The sequence below is a fragment of the Melanostigma gelatinosum genome (assembly GCF_949748355.1).
Source record: "Melanostigma gelatinosum genome assembly, chromosome: 20".
Taxonomy (NCBI): domain Eukaryota; kingdom Metazoa; phylum Chordata; class Actinopteri; order Perciformes; family Zoarcidae; genus Melanostigma; species Melanostigma gelatinosum.
Genome location: NC_136653.1, coordinates 12,520,386 through 12,544,273, shown reverse-complemented (window position 1 = coordinate 12,544,273; position 23,888 = coordinate 12,520,386). Strand labels below are relative to the sequence as shown.

General features: G+C 42.9%; 1 protein-coding gene across 1 annotated transcript in view; it reads right to left on the bottom strand.

Moving 5' to 3' along the window:
* rttn (rotatin) overlaps positions 1-20,318 on the bottom strand; it is a 29,222-nt gene extending 8,904 nt beyond the window's left edge. Inside the window, exons 1-32 of the mRNA XM_079291966.1 lie at positions 20,285-20,318; positions 19,758-19,945; positions 19,283-19,472; positions 18,979-19,077; positions 18,748-18,838; positions 18,400-18,514; positions 15,865-16,015; positions 15,362-15,530; positions 14,584-14,774; positions 14,245-14,360; positions 13,143-13,310; positions 12,822-13,034; positions 12,543-12,655; positions 12,322-12,448; positions 11,862-11,987; positions 10,899-11,015; positions 10,190-10,329; positions 9,399-9,570; positions 9,203-9,302; positions 8,511-8,596; positions 7,799-7,916; positions 7,210-7,306; positions 7,046-7,111; positions 6,774-6,965; positions 5,934-6,185; positions 5,013-5,169; positions 3,616-3,782; positions 3,028-3,247; positions 1,914-2,042; positions 1,637-1,747; positions 974-1,132; positions 558-635 (exon numbers count right to left, since the gene is read on the bottom strand). Coding sequence (XP_079148092.1) covers positions 558-635; positions 974-1,132; positions 1,637-1,747; positions 1,914-2,042; positions 3,028-3,247; positions 3,616-3,782; positions 5,013-5,169; positions 5,934-6,185; positions 6,774-6,965; positions 7,046-7,111; positions 7,210-7,306; positions 7,799-7,916; positions 8,511-8,596; positions 9,203-9,302; positions 9,399-9,570; positions 10,190-10,329; positions 10,899-11,015; positions 11,862-11,987; positions 12,322-12,448; positions 12,543-12,655; positions 12,822-13,034; positions 13,143-13,310; positions 14,245-14,360; positions 14,584-14,774; positions 15,362-15,530; positions 15,865-16,015; positions 18,400-18,514; positions 18,748-18,838; positions 18,979-19,077; positions 19,283-19,472; positions 19,758-19,945; positions 20,285-20,315 — 4,449 coding nt within the window. The 5' untranslated portion in view covers positions 20,316-20,318. The remainder of the gene's footprint in view (positions 1-557; positions 636-973; positions 1,133-1,636; positions 1,748-1,913; positions 2,043-3,027; positions 3,248-3,615; positions 3,783-5,012; positions 5,170-5,933; positions 6,186-6,773; positions 6,966-7,045; positions 7,112-7,209; positions 7,307-7,798; positions 7,917-8,510; positions 8,597-9,202; positions 9,303-9,398; positions 9,571-10,189; positions 10,330-10,898; positions 11,016-11,861; positions 11,988-12,321; positions 12,449-12,542; positions 12,656-12,821; positions 13,035-13,142; positions 13,311-14,244; positions 14,361-14,583; positions 14,775-15,361; positions 15,531-15,864; positions 16,016-18,399; positions 18,515-18,747; positions 18,839-18,978; positions 19,078-19,282; positions 19,473-19,757; positions 19,946-20,284) is intronic.
* Positions 20,319-23,888: the final 3,570 nt, after the last annotated feature.

The window sequence follows — 23,888 nt, the reverse complement described above, 5'->3', positions numbered from 1 at the left end:
GATGAGTCCACATCCACTGACATTTTAATGATGAGAACAGGAAAAATAGAAGAGAGGAGAGGAAAAAGGACTTCAACCCATCTTCATAGATGGGTTGAAGATTAAAATCCAGCTGGTCTTAACTTTGACTGAACCTTCACTCGATCTATATTTTAAACCTGAAATATTATTATCTGGAATCTACTTTTCAAACTTAAGTATTGCAGTGATACAAGATTGCCATTTGTCTAACAGTTTTATTTTTTGTCTAGATTTTGAGAACAAGTCTTGGTATTAAATAAATAATATTTAGTGATGACCTCCCAAATGAAGACGCACTTGGTGTTTTCACAGAGATTTAATCTTAGTTATTTTGGATTTGAGCACTGCGCCCCAGTAGAGCTTCAATTTTTAGAAACACGTCTGGTCTGTACCCTGCATGGCTCAACAAGAGGGGACTGGGAGGGAGGAACAAAGGAGGGGGGGGGATATAAACAGAAAGAAAACTGAAAGAAGGAGAGGGAGAAAACATTTCATGGTCTATAAAAGCTTTTTTACTGGTTGGCAGAGCTGCTGACCTGCCAGTGGGAGTCCTTGGCCTCCTCAGCGTTGGCAGGCATGGGCATCACCATCAAGTTCTGCAGGATAAATGCAGCCTGGACACAGAAGAAGAAATAAAAAGAGACATGCACACACTGGGCCAAGTAAGACTGCACCAGCAACAGTGCCATCTGCCTGTATTTGGCTGGTAATACATAGAAGTCCAGCCACATTTTCTGACCATAGAGGAAATAAAAGTGAAACTGGCTTTCCACTTAATTATTTTGACAGGTGTGTGGAAATCCTGGGACACTACAACAACAGTAAGTGATGAGTTTTCACAATTTACAATACACGGGGTTAGCGTTTGTCAATCATCTCTGTAAATACAAAATAAGACTCCTCAAAGGAAAAACCATGACGGCAGAGCATGGTTGTAGTTCTAATATCGTACCTCTCTGCGAACCATGCTGCTCTCCTGCTGATCCAGGAGGATGTTCAGCAACGTGCCCCACAGACCTCCGCTGATGTTCTGACAGCTAGCACACAGAGCCTGGCACCCGCTGGGCACCGAGGACAGCGCTGCACCCAAACCCAAACTGGCAAACCTCACCTGACATGAGCGGGGAGACACAAAGTCGAGTGGACGTGTGAGGAAAAACAGTGACATAAGAACATATATGCAGATATGCAACATATATAACATATATGTCGTAGGTGAATATATACATCCGAAGACCAAAAACAATATTGTGAATGTGCATTTGGCCATGCTGGTTATTCATAACACCAAACTCGCATTTAAAACTGATGATGGCAACGACAGAATCTACCTCGTCGAGGGAGCGTCTTAGACAGAGAACTTATTTTGGGAGACAGACAAGAGGCTTTGGTACGACTAGCTGTCATTTGCTTCTTTTTATCTGCGAGTTCTTGCGCAACTCTTATGGGTTTCATTCTGTCCCAAAAGTCAAGCATCTGGAAGCTTCTTTTTATGACAGAAAGAGTTTATGAAGCTCAGCTGAAGAGTGAACAGCTACACATTGAAGACTGGAGTGTCATATGAATATAGTTTATATTATTATGACTTTAAAAGGAAGCTAGAGCTCGTCCGTACCTCTTGATCGCGGTCGACCCATAGTGGGATGAGCCAGGCCAAACCGAGTTGAGACGCACTGGCCTCCTCAGCAGCGGCCTCATTCCCCAAAGACCACTGGGATATGAAGTCCTGATGCAGACAAAGCAGAGCAATAAACGCTGTTGCGGTTACATTCCAACATGCTTTCAATACTGTGTGGACTGGTGTCGGCGCAGACTTTCAGTACATGCATCTCACACTGATTTATTTCAGACCAGCAGCCTCACAGCAGTGCAAACACATTGCTGACACTTGCCTTGTCCTCGCTCTCGACCATCATCTCATGGGACAGGTGCAGCAAGCAGATGACGGCATTCTTGGTCACACCTTTCCCCATGAAAGACATGGAGTTGCCACCCCACTCTACATAAAATGATGAGATCACCTGTGTGAAGGGAACAGATCATGTTGGGAATATGGAATTAAAGAGCAATGCAGGGCAATCACCTGCTTTTTTTTTGTTTCCCATTCATTTTCATTTTGCAAAGACATAGCTGACAGAACCGCACGTTATTTGGATTTGGGACACGAAGTGGTGTTTTGACATGTTGCTCACACGTTTCTGGCAAAAGCCGTACCGGTTTCCAAGTTACTGTATGCTTGTCATGCAACTCACTGCATCCAAAGGAAAAATAAATACAACTGAGACCAATTATTTTTGCTTTGATGTGCCATCAGGATGTGGGACTGCACCGAAGAGCAAATTAAGAGAGAGGAGCCCAAGGCCTAGTGAGCTTCAGGGCCCTACAGTGCCAGCAGTATCGGATTGAGAGGTGGGTCAGAGGCTTGAGAAGACGGGGGTGAAAGTGTTACGTATCCAATTGTTATCACTGAGATGAAAGCAGCCACAAGAGATCAGGACTAAAACAAAAAAAAGAGGAAAATAACCTTCAATCTTCAAGCAATCTTAATTCATGAGAGCTGCCCATGAGAACAAACCAAATAAAGACGCATAGGTATAGCGTTATTCCACCGGGGTCTTCATTCCAAATTAAAAATAAAAGTTTAGACACCTCTGTGCTGAGGACTGCTGCGCAAGCTGGTCTACACCGTGTTGCGCTGTCGTTTTATGGACCGTGAACAATCAAACAGATGGAATAGGCACGGTTGATTGATCTCACCAGCATCTTTCACAGCGCGGCATATCGAATCAATGAGATCTTTACCGATTGCAATGCATTTCCCGTAACCACATTTTTGCTAAACTATCATTAATTGCTCAGAAAGCACCGGGCTTTTTCCTTTTATTCATTTCTGCCGGCAGTCTCCTCTCTGATAAGAGGGTAGGAGGCTCGCATATGCCCATGCAACACACGAACATATGCACACATACTATGAACATACAGGCACACACTCATACACACACGGACCTCTAACAGCCCACTGAGATACTTGGAGCAGAGGAAGACGGGATCCAGGTCAGAGCAGTGGGAGCTCCAGCCAGGCTGGGCCGTCAGACTGGCCATGCCCTGCAGTGTTCTCTCCAGGCTGGGAAGGCCATAGAAACGCGGGGCGTCAGAGACCCGCAGGCTCTGAAGCAAACGGAGTGCCAGCTGGCTCTTGAAAGGGCCCGCTAATGCCAGACAGAGCCTGGACAGACGGGGAAAGAGGGAAAGAGTGAGAAAGAGAGCAAGGCACACGCAAACCAGAGAGGCAGGAGGGTCGACAAGAAGCAGAAAGACAAGATAACATTAACAATTAGCATTCCAATTCTTTTTCATGAGCCTCTGCTTTTTTCATTTTCATGTTCTAAGTGACGAAGCTCGTCGGTTTTCCATCAGTGGAAGAAGAACTTGTGAAACTTTATGACTTTATAGTGATATTCAAATTGCAAAACAACACAAAGACCTAAAAATAAAGACCGTTTCTGATAATGACAGGAATAACAACCGCGTCCTGTCACCTGTCTTGTGTCTTGCGAGCGGAGTGTCACACGTTTTTGCGTGAAATCCCCCTACCTGTCAGTGGTTTGCGAAAGTCGGAGGAGTAAGCTGTTGAAGAAGCCGGTGAGTTCTTTCTGCAGTCTCTGGCTCACATGGTTCTTCAGCTCCTCCGGCGCCCCGGGGCTCTGAGTTGAAGCCTGGGTTTCCACGCCAAGCAGCAAATTAAGAATGGATGCCGTCTCCTGGATGATTGACAGAAGAAAGAAAACCAACAATTTTTGTTTGTTATTGAATGTTTACAGTATATTATGTATATATACATACAGATTTATCCTATCTTGATGAGATAATGCCTCTTCTTCTTCTGTTCCCTAAAATGTTTGTTTTAGCAACTCACTTCTTACACATCTCTAAAGTGCCTCCTCCTTGATACCACCCACCCTTTCCCTGCAAAACTCTGATCTAGAAGAAGCAAACGCGCAGCATTTCTCATTGAGCAGTGCACATGGAGTTAATAATAAGTGTAGAGAGCGACAGATGTTCCTAAAACGGCGAAGTAATTACAGAAAAGTCAGAGCAGAGCTGCTCACCCCTACCAGGCATTCAATCCGAGTCTGCTTTAGCTGCCAGGGGAGGGCTTATTGTTTACACACACGTTAATGAGAAAACCAAGGTGAGACTGATTAAATCCTAAAAGCAGCTCTCCCCGCTCAAACAGTGTGGTGATTCTTCTCCTCGGGCAAACGTATGAATCCAGCTTTGTTTTAAGAGCTCAGGAAATAATCTCTTCCGCAGGTCTGAGGTGGTAACGCTGCAACACTATTTTTCTGTCCTTATGAGAGAGTAATATGTTCGGCGTGTGATTTATTCGAGCTTTGATTACAGGTATATAACCCTCTGTGTTGGAGAGGAGAGAGTCTAACCAGATTACAGAGATGCACACCCACATGTTTTACAAGCGTATACACACACACACACACACACACACACACCAAGCTACAGTACAGTAGTACACTTAATAGTAGGGCGGATATGTCCGCGACTACTATGCTGTAGAGCGGCGCTACGTGATCCCGAATCCTTCCTGCCGACACATGATGGATGTAGCGGTGTACTGCCCAGGACTTTGTGTAAATACCTTTTGAAGCAATTTGTCCGCCGAGTTATCAATATGTGATGTACGTATTAAGACTATCCAGGTTGTATACAGCAAGTTGTATTTTCAGCTCTATTTTTACATTTTCATAAAAAAAAAAGTATTGTAATATATTGCAATATATCGTAGGCATCGTGACACATGAGGTGCTTGCCAATACACAGCCCTAAATAGTGGAAAATAGTACATCATCGATACCCCAACCACACTGAAACGTATACTAACTTGTGTTAAACAGAATTCTCAACTATCCCTTAAAGTTTTTTTTTAGTAAAGTGTTACTTTCCTGCTTGCAGACGGTGTGAAATATGTGCACCTGGTTGAGAAGCAGCTCCAGTATCCAGCGTAGGTCCTGGTCTTCTGGGTGAGATGCAGACTCTGTGTGCACGTGTTTGAAGTAGGCATTCAAAAAAGCAACAATGCCCACCAGCAACCTCTCATCCTCAACACTGGCTGGAAGCACCTGGAGAAACCTGCAGGGAGGAAGTGCCAGAGACCGAGAGAAGAAGAAGAAGAAGAGAGCATGTTTAATGAAAAGAAAAATCTCAGTAATGACTTAGACATTAGCACACGGAATATTCTTCTTTGTTTTTTTCTACTAAATAAGTAAAACATCATTGTACAGTGGAAATATTAATTGTATTAAGACATGCTGCAACAGTAACTAAGAAACACCTACATTTTGGTAGAGGGATGGAGATAGAATGATGGAATCAACTGAAATAATTGACTTGAATGCATTTTGGTGGAGGCTCCTCTTGTTTTCGTCATTATCACAAATGCATCACATTTTTATTATTTTCATTTTGTAAAATTTTAGTTTCAGTATGCGAGTAGTTAGAGAAAGAAAATAGATTCAAAAAAATTATAAAAATATCTATAAATATATTTGTCTACAAACGTTTTGTCAAAGATATCATGAGTCCGTCATACTTGCTCAGAGAAGCTTTAATACTTAAATCAGGCTGTGTAACACTATAAATTCATGTAAATCTTTCAAAATGAGAGAAAAAGACAAAGCCATCTGAGCTCACTGAACCACGGAAATCAATTGCTTCAGAGCAAGTATTGTTTTGTTCGACAGCAGCAGCAATAATAATGGCGTACTGCTGGGGAATGTCATAAAATCCTCCCATCGTTTTCTCAATTCATAAACTTTAACAAGACATATTTGCTGGTTATTAGCATGTCAACCTAAAATACAATAATTTGCGAACTGAATTTGCATCCTGTGTACCTCGTCACTGCTGCCTGCCAGCTGAGGGAGTGAAGGGTGTCTCTGCAGCCGTGGGTGGGGGTGTGAGGGAGGGCCAGTTGGTCAATCAGTAAATAGAGGCTCAGCCTGGAGAGGGCGGAGGTCACCGAGCCGTGTCCCGCTGCCGTCACGATGGCCTTGATGCAGCCCTGCAGCGCAGAGGGAAGATGCACCGCCTGCAGCGACAGGACCTGTGCTTCTGACAGCTTTAAGTCAGGATGAAATCTGTGGGGACTAAATGTAAATGGTAAAAAAAAAGAAAGAAAAAAACATATATTCAAAAAGCAGACTACGTGACTGTCAAGTGCAGACAAGTGCGCTGCATCAGAAGCATACTAATGGCTTCATTAACAAACATATTTGATCACCAATCTGGGGGGGATGAGACATTTATGAGTCCATCCAAAGAGAGATGTTATTCAAGAATTACTTGTAACCGAACCAAGCAGAGGCGGGCGTCATACCAGCTACGATTAACAAGCAAGTCTCAAGAAAACTGTCAAAACAAGATGAAAAACGTGACATTAGGACGTAAATGAAGACCGATGAAACACAAGATACCAAGCCTTTTCAAACTAATTCTTCACTACAATTCTCCACGACAGAGAACATTGTATAAGAGTGATGTGTGGTAGGATTTTTTTTTTTTGTGTACACACACACACACACACACACACACACACACACACACACACACACACACACACACACACACACACACACACACACACACACACACACACACACACACACACACACACACACACACACACACACACACACACACACACACACACACAAGAGAGTAACCGAGTTACTTACTCAGTAACATTGGTAGACATGCCATGTAGCTCTTCGAGGAGGTTGTCTATCCCAGAATGCCATGCAGTGTTCCAGGCCACCTGCAGGGCTAGGCGGGCGGGAGCCAGGGTCAGGAGGTCAGAGGACGAGGGCAGGACACAGCAGTACGGGCTGACGGCGTGATGAGTCGCTGCCTGGAACGGGATGTTGTACCTGAGAGAAGGGTTGTTCGTATCGCTTATGCAGTTTGAATGTTAAATGTTGATCTTCATAACGTCACAGATGAGGTTTACCTGCGTATTACTGACAGTGGCAGGGAGAATGGGGTGAGGGTCACATCTGTGTTGGATAGGTCCGACCTGATGGGACACAAGAAGCAGGTCGCACAACTAAATATTGAATGGATGCACATGTATTTTAGGAAATTGGAAAGTTCAAAAAGAGGAAACAAACTCACCATATTTTCATGCTGGCAATCTCGTCAAATAGCAGTAAACTCATCAGGACAGCGATCTCATTTCCACTGCCTTTGTTCTCCTTTAATATCAATGATGCTATAACGAAGACGATTTATATAACAACCATCACTCTCGATCTCATGATTAAATGTATATGATAACATTTAAATTTAATTAGGAGGGACAAACACCCCACATCAGGCCTTTGCAGACATTATAACTGAGGTTTTAAAGCAACAAGTGAGCGCATTAAAGTTGTATAAACATTAAAACATGGCACATGTTTTTTGCATAAAACTTCTCAATAACAAGTATTTCTGTCTGAACCTGTAACAAATACAGGTAGTCACAATCAATGTTATGTTATTTAAATTAAATTACTGATAATTTAGGCAGAAATTATGCAGAGATGAGCACCATGGCAACTAGTTGCATCATACTAATATGCCAATTACTGCAGTGTGACAACACGGTTAAAAGCTATGCATCAATGGATGAGTTGTCATCTTTTTTTCTGGAGAATGTGCCCCTGAGCTACACAACACAACGTGTCTAGCTGTTACTTAATGAGTTGCCTTGTGAACGTACCCCTGAGCAGTGTGAGGAGCAGGAGGTTGCGATGTGCCAGATTGTGCCTCAGAGATGGATCAGCGTACGCCAGCTTCCTCAGGATACATACGCAAGGCTCCAGCAGGCAATCTAAGCTCTGGGGAGAACAGCAACATATGCAGCCAGTGTTTAATTGCAGGGAAAACACAAACAAATACACATTATCTTCCCGTCTCCTCCCGTCTCTCACATACAAATGCACAGGGTGTCTTTTTACCGTGTTTTCACAGAAGCTAAACCCGAGACCGCTCAGGTTGAAGGCAGTGGCGGGGCGTTGGGACAAATATAACCTGCAGCCATCCCTCTCATACACACTTGTTAGTTGAGACAAATCATTCTTTGTGTTCCCTGCTCCTTCACCTCCATGTAGCCAGACATGCTGGATGTTTACCCCTGTTAGCGGCTTCTGAATGATCAGCAGACTGTAGTTACTAGAGGGCAAAAAAAAATCACTGCCGACCAAAGCCTGTCTGACACTATTAATACGGGCCATGTCACCCTTCTATCGCGCACGCCTCAGTGGGTTTCCTCCACATCCGCTGGCAACTCATGTAGTCACGTGAGCAGATATAAACGAGGACATGTACACGAACGGGAGTGCATGGAACTGCATTCATGAGGGACAGGGGTTGATTCCCAGCAATTCATTCGGCACATTGATCACAAAAAAAAAAAAGTGGTGTGTTTTTACCTCGTTGCCGTTTACACTCCCCGTAATGAAAGAAACTACTTTGTCTGTTATTCCAAGGTTCTTCAGCACCGGGTGCATTGATGTGTCTGCAGGGAAGTAAGAGAACAATTCAAAATACAGACAATAAACATTTGCATAATCATGAACTGTTTGCTTTTTCTGCCTGTGTGAAACATATGGTGGTGGGAGGCGCCACACACACACACACACTCTGCTGCAGTCGGAAGGAAAGAGCTCTCGCTTATCACACACACTTTTAAAGTTGTTTGTTCATTTTATCGAGTCCATCAAATTGTCTCTAGAACCCCGTTTAGGCCTTTGAAACCTATTTTTATGTGGTAGACGATTCAGGCACTATGCCTCATTATGGAATATCAAATTCAATATCATTCTCAAACAAACTATTAAGGGCATGTGAATTGTTAGCAACTACATTCTGTTGTACTTTGCAGTGATATTATCCCCTTTACAGAGTTGCAAGTACTTGTGGTGCATAACCAGTCAGTGTGTTTCCTATTAAAATATGCCTCCACATGAGCACTCTCATAAGACTCCACCACGAGAGAGCAATGCACAGAGAAAGTATTAGCCTGACAGAGCCTAGCGTGGGATGGGAACGCATTAAAAACAATCGATGATGAATACATTTTTAGATAGATCAATACAATAGATGTATTTTACAGACAGCTGACCTTGTAGCACTACAGACAGCTGCTCTGCAGCTGATCTTCTCAGGGAGATGTCAACAGTGTCTGAGGACAGGATGCAAAACAGCTTCTCCACCGACTCCACCTAAGCCAACATCAAACACATTAAGCGTCACTTTGCATCGGCCTATGCAGATGTGTCTCAGAGTGTGTTGTTCTTGATGCGTGTGTGGATTTGTACCTTAAGGACAGACTTGCTGCTGGTGTCCAGCGTGATGTCTGAAGGGTTTCTGAGGCAGAAGAGATTGGGGAGCGAGGAGATCGCCGTTTGATCCAGGTCTGGTCTGGCCGTGCTAGCATCATCATCGCCGGTTAAGTGGGGCACGATTTGTTGCACTGCTGCTATTCTCACGCTGTTAACAATGAGCAGAGTTTATGCAATACTTGGAGTTAAATATTCCATTGAAAATCCTGCTGTTTAACTTGGCTTGAAAACCACACAAAACAGCTCTATTCAGGTGACAGAGCAAGCCTTTCGCCTGCATTAGAATACTAATACATGGCTGAAAATGTCACCTGCCTTTCAGTTTTGGGTTGATTGGTTGTCAATAAATGGCAGACAGGGTAGATAAATCTATTAGCTGTTGCCAAAATGTACCAGGGCTTCTCTCCTGGCCAGTGTGTGAGGTTAATTACCATCCCAATCAATATTCATGGTCTGGGACTGGATAGCTGTTTTACACGTACCTCACAGAGCACTTAGATGACTTGATATGAACAGCAGCTGACAGCACCAGACAGAGGTAATATGTCCATCGCATTATGTGTTTTGAAGTAGAAAATCTGGACTCTCAGGAGTTTTGTCTGAATCACAACGTCAAACAACTTTGCAACGCGAAGGCACAGAATAAAACATACCATCGCAGACATATATACGCAAACTACACATCTCTGATACGTGCACTCATCTGGGCAGGCACATAACACCCAAACAAACACAGACACACAGCGTTGACAAAAAGAAAGACTCACGTGGGTTGTTTGGTGAAAAGAAGTCGGAGTGCTGCTTTTAGCTTGGCGGCGCTTGGGAACACGTCGTCTCTTGGCCCGTCCGGCATGTCACTTATCAGCAGGACGCAGTTTCCCAGCGATTCTTCAGTGCCGGCATAACCCTGCCACGCACACACACACACACACACACACACACACACAGAGAAACAGAAACACACAATTCTCAGACTGCCTTGGCAGAGAATAGAGCGAACAACGGGGAATTCCAGCTAAGCTGAACAGTAAATAAAATATGCATCGCTTTGATTATGGGTGGTTTCATTTCGTCTCTTGTTGACATGGTGGGCCCCGTCTCTGAATGGCCTCCTTGAATTAAATCACACTCGACAGCCTAGTCAAAATCTCATGCATATTCATGAAGACTTTTCCAGGCTTTCTGTCGCCTGAAACGGAACAATTAATAAATGCTCGGGGGTTTTTTCCACCCCAAAAGGAAACAATACAACACAGAATATGTAAATGAGAGAATAACTACATTCTTCTCGCTGGCAGCTCAATATACAGTCTTTGTGGTCCAAGAGCGCTAAAATTGAACTTTTGATCATATTTGTTTTGAATGTGTACAACAGACACAACATCCCCCCCCCCTCTGCCATAACTGTAATGTCATATGCCGCTTTATGAGCTCTTAAGTACAAATACAACACAGCCTCTACAGGGAGCACAACACCTGTAATATGGGCATGACCGGGTAAAGTGCCTCATTGAATCTTTCCCAGGTTGATGCTGTCATCATCAATCGTCCTTTGAGCAGGAATAGCAGGATATCCTTGGCAGCTACGTTCACCTATAGATCACACAGGTAAACTGCTGAATTCACAAAGGCGATGCTGGCAAAACATTTACTAGCAAGTAGTGACAGACTTTTAAATGCCTAAATCACATGACACCAGTGAACCCTGACAGCTTAGCATGACCTTAAAGCATTGTGCAATAACTTAACACACAGAAACCCCTGTACTTTCACTTTCAATGAGTACTTGTGTTTGATAACATGTATTCCTTAGGTCTAAAAGTCAAGTTGGTTCTATAAAAATTAGTGCTGAGCAAGTTAACGCATTCATTAATTAACGCCGACAATTATTTTATCGCGCGTTAACGCATTTTTAAAATTTATTATAATTTTCTTTTTCTTTTTTAATTTAAAGACAAGAGACAATACATAACAACAAGAGGATGACAAGAACAGTGGGATAAAAGCCAGCAAACATCCTATAGTCAGTAATTTTAGTACACCTATATGCTAAAATACACGGTAAACGCATTTAAATGGCACAGATCGGGAGCGAGCGAAGGACTTTGAAAGTTAGCGGAAAGATTAACGTGAGACAACATCCGGTTTCTTCAGACGAACATCCGGTTTTCAGAATAAGATACCAACAAAGTATGAATTATATTCAGATTAAGTATAAAACATGCTACCTGCATCTCGTGAACCAAATGTTATTGCCCTTTTGTTCATATAGCAGTACTTTTAAAATAAAAGTGCGCAATACACCACTTTTGAATTCATTATTGAACTTTGCCAAAACAATGCGATTAATCGCAAAAAATCCATGCGATTAATCGCGATTAAATATTTAAATCGTTGCCCAGCAGTAATAAAAATACAAGAAGTCAACATTTTGTCTACCTTCTCTGCAGGATCCTGGAGTCCAAAAGCACATATTTCATAGAGCACCCTGTGGTGCAGAAGGAAGCCGACTCCACCGCAGGCTGCCGATTCCTGTCGTGACACATTCTGGATGCCAAGGCAGTCCTAGGGGTGTTTGTAATCACACCAGAGCACATCATAAATTATCACCGTCGTCTCACTTGTGCTCCCATACGAGTTCCAATTCACTTTAAAACGTAGCAATGTGTCCTAGACGGCAGTTAGCAAAATGAAAAGCAAGTCTGATTTCAAATGTCAAGTGCGTTTTTGTTTATAGCACGCTGTCAAAGACGTGCGATTCATCAGTCTTCATCCTACTTTGTTTACATACGGGTGGCCCCAACAAACAGACCCACATGATGGCTCTGCAGACTTAATTGCTTGGCCGTGAACCTGCACGCTCTCATTTAAACACCGATATTAGATGGCTTGCTCTGACCTCGACCAGGTTTAAAGCGTGTTCGTATGTTTCCGTCTTGACAGGCAGTGACGGATGGGACAGCAGCTTGAGGAGAAGTTTCTGGCTCTCTGATTGGAGGAACGGACTGGGCTGATCAAACCTCCACCTAGTGACGGACCGCCAAAAATAAGTCAAACTAGCATAAAAATATATAAATGACGCAGAACAAATGACTTTACATCGCAAGATCTTTAACTTACAGGTGAGAGCAGATGAGAACACATTCCTTGACGATGGGTAAGTGCTGGTGAAACGGGAGGCCGTCTATAGCTTGGTCTGCCAGCTTCAGTAACTCCAACCAGTTCTTCTCTCCCTGCAGAAATAAACCAATCAATGAAGGAAAAAAAAGCCTTTATAGGTTTTTTTAAGACTTTTTTTTGAATTGTTGTATATCTATAATAGACGACTACCCTTTCTTTGTAGACTGCAGAGCTACTTTTGCTGTTTTCTACCTGTAATTAGCGACATGCAGCTCTTACCTCGGCTTGCGCTTCCTTGAGAAAGTTGCAAGTGGATTCCATCCAAAGGGCAGCGCGGTTCACCCTCCTGTAGAGGTCATGGCTGTCTGAGTTCACCTGCTCCAAGTAGGCCACCGCTGTGTCTCGCATGCTGGGTAATAAACTTCCCAATGAAGTGTCCAAGCACAGGTATAAAATAGCTGTTGCTGTGTTTTCTGGGAGATTGTCACTCGCCTGTGTGGGGTTGAGAAATCTTAATGTTCTACTACTTTTTGAGTTTAAGTAATCACAGAAAACCAGGAAAGAAAGTATTGTAATTTGATCACGCCTGCACACACATACCTTCTCAAGAGGGAGGATGGTCTGAAGGAGTTTAATGGTGAATACAGCAATGCCTGTGTAGGCTATTCTGTGATGAACCTGAGAGCTGTGGGGAATATCTGGTGAATAGCTCTGATGGTAGCCGAGGATGTCCCCCAATAGTTCCATGCAGGCTTGCAGCTTCTCCTTCTAAATACAAAACACAGACAGAAATGTAGACAAAGGCATGCGTGCCACACAAACACGGCAACACAGGTACATGCATTCACATCGTGTGCATGTTCACATACACGGGCACGCGCCGACGCAAAGCTACTGGCAGGGGGCCAAGAGAAAAATTGCTCGTTCCAGGCGTTAGGAATTGAACGTAATCAGATTTCAGGGTTATTTTGGGACTAGATACAGATCCACCCTATCTCCGTATGAATAAATTGGAACAATCTATTCCCAGCCACTTTGTTCTCGTGAGGAGAAATTGAACAATAGAGGAATTAAACCAGCAGGGGGCAGTAAATGTCTTGGTAATTGCTGTGGCTGGCATGAACAGTTGGGCCCATTCCCGCAGGGAAAAAACCTCGAGGTCTGGCACACTAAAGCTGCTCTCCACATAAAGATGACAAAACAGTTCTCAGGCTGCAAGTCTCTGGGCATGTATTAAACAGCAGAGGGCCAGAGGGACCTGGGCCTGACAAGTGCATCAGTCCCCCTGCATAGGAACATACTCTTTAAACAGTCAGGGAGGATGACAAATGACTCCGCATGGTTGAAAAATAAAAAACACTAGTTTAACACAATCCATCGTGTGTGGAGTTTATACACAAAGTAAATGGAGACATTTACCAAACCAACGATTCTGTACTTAAAACCCAGGAGTACAGAGAGGTGTGCACACACATATGTGTGAGAAGCTTTGTAAACAGCAGAAAGCCTTTGTAACCTTATATAATTCATTCAGCTCAATCACATGCCTGCAGCTCTCCTTGACAGTTGAGTACCATATGCCTGTTTGTGTGTTGCAAACTGTCTGGTGGCCAACCCAGTGCCGCCCCCCCCCCCCCCCCCTTCAGTGAAGTGTATCCATTCATCGAGATAAGAGGCTGTCATGAGTTGTGTTTTGACTTGCCAGCTCCATCCCCACCAGGCTGCGATCGTCCCAGACCAGCTCACGAACACTGTCCCCGAGCAGGAGGACGGCGTCGCACAGCAGCTCCAGAACACGATGGAGCGCATGCGAACCCTCTGAGGAAGAACAGAGGAGGAGAGAAACTGAGGAGGAGCAAGGGAGATTTTTTTTTTTTGACAAGATCCAGAACTGACAGAATGCAGTCAATATGGTGAAACGGGTGAGGGGATATGGGGAATATCTGATCGTTACTAAAACAAACAAAAAGACAGTGGTAGCTGATTTACACCGTTTACAAAATCTTTCCCTGTTTACATAACAGACCACAATGACTCCTACCTGTTTTAAGCAGTGGGATGGCATGTGTCATGGTGGCAACAGTGAACTGAGCCAAAGTGAGCTGCTGCAACTGCAACTCCAGGACATCTTCGGCACCCAGGTCCGGAAGCTCCAAGTGGGCCACGTCTACGGGTGACTGGGGCGTCTGCCGGGGGGCCTGGACCGATGCTCCGCCTCTGTGCGAGCTGCCACTGGATGGATCACAGACAAGAGAGGACAACTGTACATTCATGATCTGTAAAATACAAGGAGTGACGTATGAGCTGTATAGGGATGGATCATAAAAACTGCCATCATAGGAATCAGAATCTGATTTTTAAAACCACTGCAGACCGGCCGCTAGAGGGCTCCTGGTCTTATTTATATCTAAAAAGAATAATAACATCCTCCACCGTCTCGCTCACGTCGTTTCATCTCAGTGTGCGGGTTGCTGGTGTCGCCAGCAATGTTGTCATTATCAAAGCCACAAAAAAAATCCTGCACAAGTTTCTAAAAAGTATAAGACTCCCCTTTTTAAGTGTAAGGTCTGGTGAACGGAGTTGACAACGATGCTGAATCGTATCAAAAAGCAATTTCTTCAAGCAAGAGAGATAGACTAACGTAATACCATTTGTGCCTCTGAAGTGCAACTGAGTGAATCTCTGCTCTCACTGCCGAGATGATTGCTGAAGACATGCAAAGAAACAACACGGAGCGAGAGCCGACGCACCGAAAGTGATGCGGTTCAACTTCTTCCATAGTCTCCTTCGGCGTGTTATTAAAATGCACAGTTACACACCTGGTGGAAGCTGCGTCTCCGTCTTGGCCATCCCCCCTGGCTCTCTGGCCTGTGCGTCCCACCACAGAGGGCCGAGGAGAGCAGTCTGCCACCGGAGACGAGGCCTGGGAACGCTGGGTCCCGCGCACTTCCTGGGAGTAGGAAAAGGACGAGTTCTGGGACACAGGATCTACACAGACAACAAAAACAAAACAAAAAAGGAAATACGAAAATTAGTGACACAAACGACTCATTGTGAGAAATGAATCAGTTTGATCAAAAAGCTGTTCATTTATTTTAAATAAATTGATGTTTTGAAGAGAAAACAACAACAATAATGCAGAATGTTTAAAGTTTACACTTGAAACATGTATCACGATGTGGTATGATTTGGGAATCATGTAAAGGATATGATTGAAAAATTGCAACCAAACTAACTTTATAATAAAGGGAGACATGTAAACTGACAGCACAAGCATCCGAAAATCTACAAATCAGCAGCTGCAAGTCATATGGCACGCTACCTTGCTTTGTGGAGTAAAAGCTTGGATCTTGATGAAAGCGTAGTCTCCTCCGCAGCCCCACACAAAGCTGCCGAAGGCAGGACAGCGCCTGCAAGTGGAGGTAGCCTGCCTCACCGTTACCCGAACCCAGCCGCAACAGGGACAGGAGGTTCTGAAAACAGAAGGGGAAATCAGAGCAGTATTACAGCTGTAAATCTGGCTTACGGAAAGGTTTTCTGAGGACCTAATTACCAACCAGTAACATCCAATTAGGACATTATCGTAATTGGGCAAATGTGTTTCTTTTTCGGCTCTGTATAAAAACAGAAACAACAGAGCCCGAGGTGAAACAACGTACACAGACGGGACCTAAACAGTGATAGAAAAGTTGTAATAAAATTCGCTAAATAAAAAGGGCAAGTAGAATTGAATTTGTTGGAAGTTCAGATTCCATGCCCTCTTCAGCTAATAGTGTCATGTCTCTCAATCCAGAGATGGCAAAATAAAGCCACAATTGGAGAAGTACTTCCCCATAATGATTTTTGATGATGAGACTGCAGGGTGACAGTATGCTAATACTGCCTGGAGACCGATCGAACGTAATGCATCGCTTTATTACGAAACAGTAATGTTCGCAGTTGTGGCTCATCGGGGCCACGTCTCCTCCCAACACTCCGTCTATGCCAATTAAAAGAAGAGCTCGGTGAAGAGATGAACTATGTTGCCGACATGATACTGGTGGATACCGTAAAAAGTACAGAAATAGGGAGAGAGAATATCTCTTGAATGTAAAATAAGATGGGTGTCGCTGTAGATTTGCATCAGTCGGTGTTAACTTGACCGAAGCACATTGATCTTTTTATTTGCAACAAAGGACATTTCAGATTCCTCCATAAGCCAACAAGACCAGGACGAGGTCACCTGCAGACAATTTGGACCAATTTTACAGAATCTATAATATTCAACATTCAAGGCGGCCTTAAGAGGAAAGAAGCAAAACGTTCCACGAAGGTCTTTCGAACCCCGCAAGAAGGACATCGTGACCAAACTATACCCTCGCAGCAATCTAGTGCCTGCTCAAGCAAAGTAAGGCCCCAGAGGGCCCCCACAACCTCCTACAAGACAGGGACACAGAATTATAAATTGGTGTTTTGGTCAAGGGCACAATTTGACAGGTTATTATTTTGACAGTGGCTTGAGTGACCATCCCATAAATGCCATTGTGGGACGGTCATGTTAGCCACTCGGAGCAATATATATCATCTAACTGATGTGAATAAACAAGAATGCTGAACATTATGAGCAGTTGGCCGAGAACCATCAGAAAAGCCCCGGTGGAGTTCTTCAGTCACATCTTTAATTTTGTCTCTCGGGACAGCCATGTTGCATCAAGCACTGAGAGATGTTAGGGGAAGCAACAAGCCACCATTTTTAAGTCAAATACAGGCATTTATCTTGAAGCATAAGCAGTGGGACTGTCAAAAACCAAACACCCTGTAAAGTAAAAATGACAGCCACTCTAATGTTTTAATTCACAAGGTGCTGAAATTAATACAAATTCTACTTGCATTTGATTTTAATGACTTGATCTCAGTATGCCGAACGATGCACTGACACCGAAACATTCAGAAGAAACTCGTTGCACCTGAAGATGCTTAGATTCTAACATGACCTGTTGTTATCGTGTGGGATCAAACCTGTGACGGCAAATAATGGGACCTGCAACCACTACAGCACACCTTCTGTATACAACAACTTTCTGTATGCAACAACCTACTGCTTAACGTCAGTAAAACCAAGGAGCCGATTGTTGATTTTTTTTTTTTTTAAAGGAGGCGAAGAGGCACACCCCTGTCTACATTAATGGAGCTGAGGTGGAGCAAGTTCCTAGGAATCAGCATCACAAACAATCTGATATGGTCCTCACACATCTCCATCCTGGTGAAGAAAGCTCATAAACGGCTGGATTTCTGAAAGAAACTTGAAAAGATAAAACTCCAAACTTTTACAGAGGAGCTACAGAAAGCATCCTGACTACAAACATTACAAACTGGCATGGGATGTGCACGCCCGGCTCAGGACAGGAGGGCTCTACAGCGGGTAATTAAAACCGGCCAAAACATCCGTGGCACACATCTACTGAGCATCAGTGATATTGGTGACACGGAGGTGCCTGCGAAGAGCTATGGGGATATTAAAAGACAAAACCCACCCCAGCCACAACCTGTTCACCCTACTGCCGTCTGGAAAGAGATAAAACAAAAGCTGCCGAACCAACAGACTTCAAAACAGCTTCTTTCCTCTGGCTGTGAGACTCCTTCATTCATCCTCCACATATAATATCGTTTTTTTTGTTTTCTTTCCTATGTAACAAATTGAGAAGACAATCTAAATGTCGTTGTGCAACCCTGTCGTACAATGAAAAATAAAAAACTTGTATCATTTTAGTGATGATTTTTCTGCACATTTCTTTAAAAAGTAGCATATAGCTAAGCATAATCATATGCACATTAACAATACTATTGTCAGTGCAAGAACATGGTTGTGTAATGATACCTGTACGATACTTGGTCTTTGCAGGAAGATCTCAGCAGGAAAGTCTTGCATAATGACATCACACAGAAGTTCACACGTGGTCCGCACCAGGTTGGGGTTGCTGCTCCTTAGAGAACTGTTTCAAAATAATTAAATCAGATACATTTAATAATCAGTGTTTTAACATCACATGCGTCTTATTTGGAATTCAAACTGTTAAGTACCAAAAGTTGGCACAGAATGTTTTAGTCTTGTTCTTCAATGATTTGTTTCCCAAATGAAATAATTTTGTTAATTTAACATTACATCGCATTAATTGCATTTTAACCATGCATATATATTATGTTAGATTCATGTATTGCCTCTCACCTCTCATTGGATGCAAGTATGTGTCGGTCTGTGTTTGTCAAAGTCAGCCACGGAAACACAGAAAACTTGAGACATCTCACAGACTCATGCACTGTAGAGGGATGAAACGTGTAAAACAAGTCATTCATAGAATACACATACAGGGCTGTCTTTAGATAAAACTGCAAGCAAAATTGAAGATGAGACCCAGCACACTAAGGAGAGACAAATGAGTATTCAAAGTACCGGTACCTGCTATCTTATGAGCTGGTACATCTGTGTGGCTTGGCATGGTCTTGTGGAAATAACCCATTTTAGGAAAATGGTCTTCAGGTGGAACAACTGCAGGTGCTGCCGCAGAGACAACAGATGTGTTAAAATGTCCTTTTACAAACTGCAATTATTTGATAAAAGCATTATAAGATCTGTGTAAAGCAAAACTGACAACCCACACCACGCTCTTCTGCCTCTCTACTTCATAAGATGACGAACATTTCGAGGGTTCTAGAAGACAGAATCATAAACAAACAACCATTTCGGCTTCAACTTGCAACACCTGTTGGAGTCGTAGAACGCTGTCCATGCGAGTAGACCATTGTACGACTAGGGAGTAGCTCAGGTAGCTGGAACAGCTGGTCCAGGGTTCCATCGATGACAGCTCGCAGTCTGGGTTCCACATTAGGAGACAGTTGAGTGAGGAAGTCCACCGCCCCAACGTCTCTTAGCATCTGGGCTGCACTAGGATGCTGGGAAGACAAAATGACAAACGGAAATGGAATGAAAGGAACCGATAGTTCAATGTAATACAGCACCGTAAAATCACTTTGCATGGGTGTTGCTATTAAAATGTCACTGGGCTAATCTTTGAGAAAAAAAAACTGAAGCCTGACTTTATAACATCACATATTGATCTAACTCCCATTAACTGGTAAAAGTCTGGTTAGCCTTGTTAAAGAAAGGCTGAAGCCAGAGCCAAAATGACATAACCTGGTGATGAAGGTTATCTATAATGTAGCTAGAAGTGTGTCTACCTTTGACAACGTTGAGAGCAACTCAAGGACCTCCTGCTGCTTTGGCACCTCGGGGAAATTGAACCATTCAAGGAGATGCACAAAAAGCATCTTCTCTTGGACGATGTCGGAGACGGAAATCAGGGAGTGCTCCAGCTTACAAATTATGTTCTTTAATGCTCGAACTCTTATCTCCACCAGAGAATGACCTAAGGTTGAGCAGAAACATTAAAGCAGAGTTAGCGACGCTGTGTTTCAGCTAATCAACAGATAGCTAGCTGTTAGCTAACTTTGGTTTGAAGTTCAGAAAAAGCTTGACAGACTTGGGTTAATTAACGTTACTAAGATAACGCTAGTGTTGACAATGATTACACCTGTGCTTTACTAAAGTTAATGTAACGTGTTCAACCTAGATAAAGATAGTTTCTATAGTTAGCTGACGTTAGCATCGGCTAATAATAGGCAAGTGACAGCGTTTTGTTCAAACAGTTCAGGTAGTTAAAGTCAGCGTCCTACGCTACGTTTGCTGAGCTAAAGAGTTAGCCCACCTATTTTCTTTATAAGGGGAGCTAACTCCATGTTCAATGTATGTCGTCTCCCTTTGAAAAAAACAGTTGAAAAGGCTTCATCAACGACCGAGGCTTGTCACTTCAGTGAGTGGTCGTCTAGCGGTGACATGTCAACACGACGTCTGCCCGGGTTTGTTTTCAACAAACGCGCCAGCGTGAGTCCACTTCCTGTAGAGGACCAGGGTGCGTTCAAGCGGCTCAAGAGGTGTAGGACAAACTTTTTGGCTTTTCTTTTTGTGACACTGCAGAGTTATAGATGCACTTCCACGAAACATTTACAAAGTGAATGTAGACACAATAGAGTAAGAACCGAAATGAAATTATGCTATACTCAATCATGTATACAAACAGTGCAGCATTTTCAGAGATATTTGCTCATCAGCACTTTGAAACCAGCATGCAGCAATGTAAGTGCAGAGAGAACAAATTATTTGTGCCCAAATTGCAGCTGCATGTAAGCCAAAAAAAAACCTGGCAAATTCAGACAAAGCTCAGCAGCAGTTACAAAACCAACCAAAAGGGCTGTGATAGTTGTAAATGACTGGAGGTATGCTGCATTGTACTAGTTTGTTATTTATTCTAACACCTTTCCCACCAGCAATGACACAAGCAGCCCTCAAACCTTTTTAGTGCATGTACTTAATATCTCTTTGTCAATGACCCTCTAACATGTGCAGTAGATCTGATCAAATAATGTTCGTATGCATCCTGTCTGTAGGTGGGCCTTTCTTTAAACGGTGTTTGTGACATATCTGATGTGCCAATTTGTGGCGTATCTCTCATCGGATCTTTTGAAATGTTAAACATGCTGAAGCAATTTGCCTTGCGAGGATCCTCAGTGTTTTAAGGTATATTCTAAATTCAATAAAGGCTTTTCCATTTCTTGAATATATATAAAAAAGTTTTTACAGCAACCACATTATCCTGGCATTAAATTAATGTTCTCAAACATTGATGTTCTCAAAAATCAAAGTTGATGTGCATCACCTCTTAACACAAGTGCAGGGGTAAATTATTTTTAAAACTCTTTGTGTAAGTCAATCCAATTGCACAAGATCTCACACTTGAGATGTGATGTGGATATGATCAGCCGACAGGGTGATAATTAACAAACTTAGCAAATGGTAATTTGATATGATAGTGATATAATGACAGCTTTTGAGAATTCCAGAGGGATTCAAGCCCATAATTCATTTGGCTGTGTGCTGTATTCTACTGTCACCTAGAAGAGTTTGAGGGCAAATTATCATCCATTACTTTTTTTTACTTCATACTTCACATGTTTTACCAATATCGTGACATTTTCCTTAAGCAGCTTCAATTTTAGATACATCACATCCTTGTTCTAGAGCTTCTATCACAATGAGCCAAGTATTCAAACACAAGATGCTTGGATGAATAGAAAATGATTGTTTACACATATCCCTGTAATTTTGTGTGACACATTTGTTACGTTTGGAAACCTTTGCATCTTGATCAAAATGTGAAACAAAGTTTTGTGGGGTGGAACAGCGTTTGTCTGCACAGTATGCGTCATATTGATGAACCTGCCAAGAGGTCTGACTTGAGGAGTTAAGAAATGTACTCCAGTTTGCCAAAGCTCTGATGCAGTATATAGGACTGAGTTTGTATGAATGTTGTTGACATTTTGCAGTTGTACAATGAAAATATAGAGTGAGAGTTCTGACATTCACAAAGCTCAGGATGGCATCTTTACCTGGAGAAATACATCGCCCTAGGTCAGACTAGGAGGTCTCAATAGCTGCTTCAAACAGTACATCATATCATTTCTGTCTGGCAACAATGTCTTGGATCATTTGTTTGTAGGCTGCAGACAGGAAGCAAAACTTCACTTTAAATAAATAAAAAACATGGGGTATGGTGTATGTCTTTCAGCCCTGCATTTTTGACCATCAGACATAAGGTATGCAATTCTCCCAGATGTCTTTACAGATGTTTTCCCATGTGTCCTAAAAACTGCAGTTATCCCTTTATTCATATATATAGCCGTAAACATTTTTGTAACTCTAAGCTATATCACTATATATTAAGTTTGAAGAGATATTTGTGTTTTGAACTTTCAACCTTTACCGTAATTGCTTTTGTTTTGAAATGGAATTTAAGGATTTTTAACATTTTAAATCCTATGCATAATCTGTCATTATTTTAAACCAGGCTCAATGCCTCATCTGCCAGAAATCACCTCGGGCGGTTCATGAATGTAAGCCTGATCTCTGAGTGGAAATCATGCCAATTTAAATACTTTGAAGCCAGATTTACTCTGGAAGCATCTCAGTTTCTTGACTCTCACATTAAAGCTGATCATGAGTCATCATGTGCCTGACCACATTGGCCAACAGACAGAAGTCATGGAGCACTATGCTGCTGATGTACGTTTCATTTTGGAAATAATTGGTAGAGATAACACACTGTACGTAGCTGGAAAAGTAGGATAAATGTGCAGTTTCTTCCACTGACAAGGTCAAAGAAAAATACCCTTCTCTGACCCTTTCTAATAATTTTCATACAGTCCATGCATGTTTGCATATTTAAGGACTTTAAACGTGCCTGTAAATGTTAGAAGACTATGTTAGAAGACCTCTTACCTGAGACAAAAAAGTGATATGATGGACTGATTGAAGCATGGGGCAAGCATTGATTTTTAAATATCGCAATGACAAAAAGAGGAAAATTAATAAATTAATCTATACTGAAATCAAGTGAACGACACCAAACCGAGGCAGAGGTGTAGACAACATCCTTACAATACAGTAAATGCTCAGACTGCATTGTTAAGGCAATCCCTTTCTATGTTATTCTACCGTCATCCCTGAAACAAAACCCAAGTGGTCCCACTGGCACTGTCACTGTTTGACATGCCTGCTGTACCCGTCTTCTGCTCCGCTGCAAGTGTTGAGGATATGAGCATGGGCACAGAGGGGCCCCCGGCAATCCCCCATCTGTAAAGGAGTCAAGTCAAAGGACTGAGTTAAACTGAAGCCGGCACAGACATATTTTGCAAATAATGTATGGCTGATACAGTGCTCATTTGAATTTAAAATGAGGTGCGAGGAGCTTCCCCGTGTAGAGGTGTATCTCATCAAACAGTTTGGCCTCACTCCGTGTGCACAAAGTTCCACCTCCACTCGAGAATTTAAAAATTAATTAAAATCCTTTTGGAAATATTGATCTTGAGAGAGCGAGAGAGAGAGAGAGGGGCTCCAGAGGCCCTCATGTTGTGCTCTGAGGTGTTGGACATCGTGCAGATACGCAAGCCCTATTTAACTCTTCGATTCCATTCATGTAAAATCTAAACAGCATGCTTTGTTTATCCTGTCGTGACAGTCTGGGTTATGCCCCCAGCTGAATACTTACTTGTTTTCCCTGTCTGGCAACTAATATCAACCAGACTAAAGTTTGTTTGTCAGGTCTAATTTAGCTCGTAGAAACATTGCATCCTTGCTTCCCAGTGTCCTTGGTGCTATATCTAAGCGCTGCCACCCCTCCTTCCTCCCCCTACGCCACCCCTCCCCTCCTGTGCCAACTCATCAAGTGAAGGCAGCCTGATCAACCCTAATAGGGC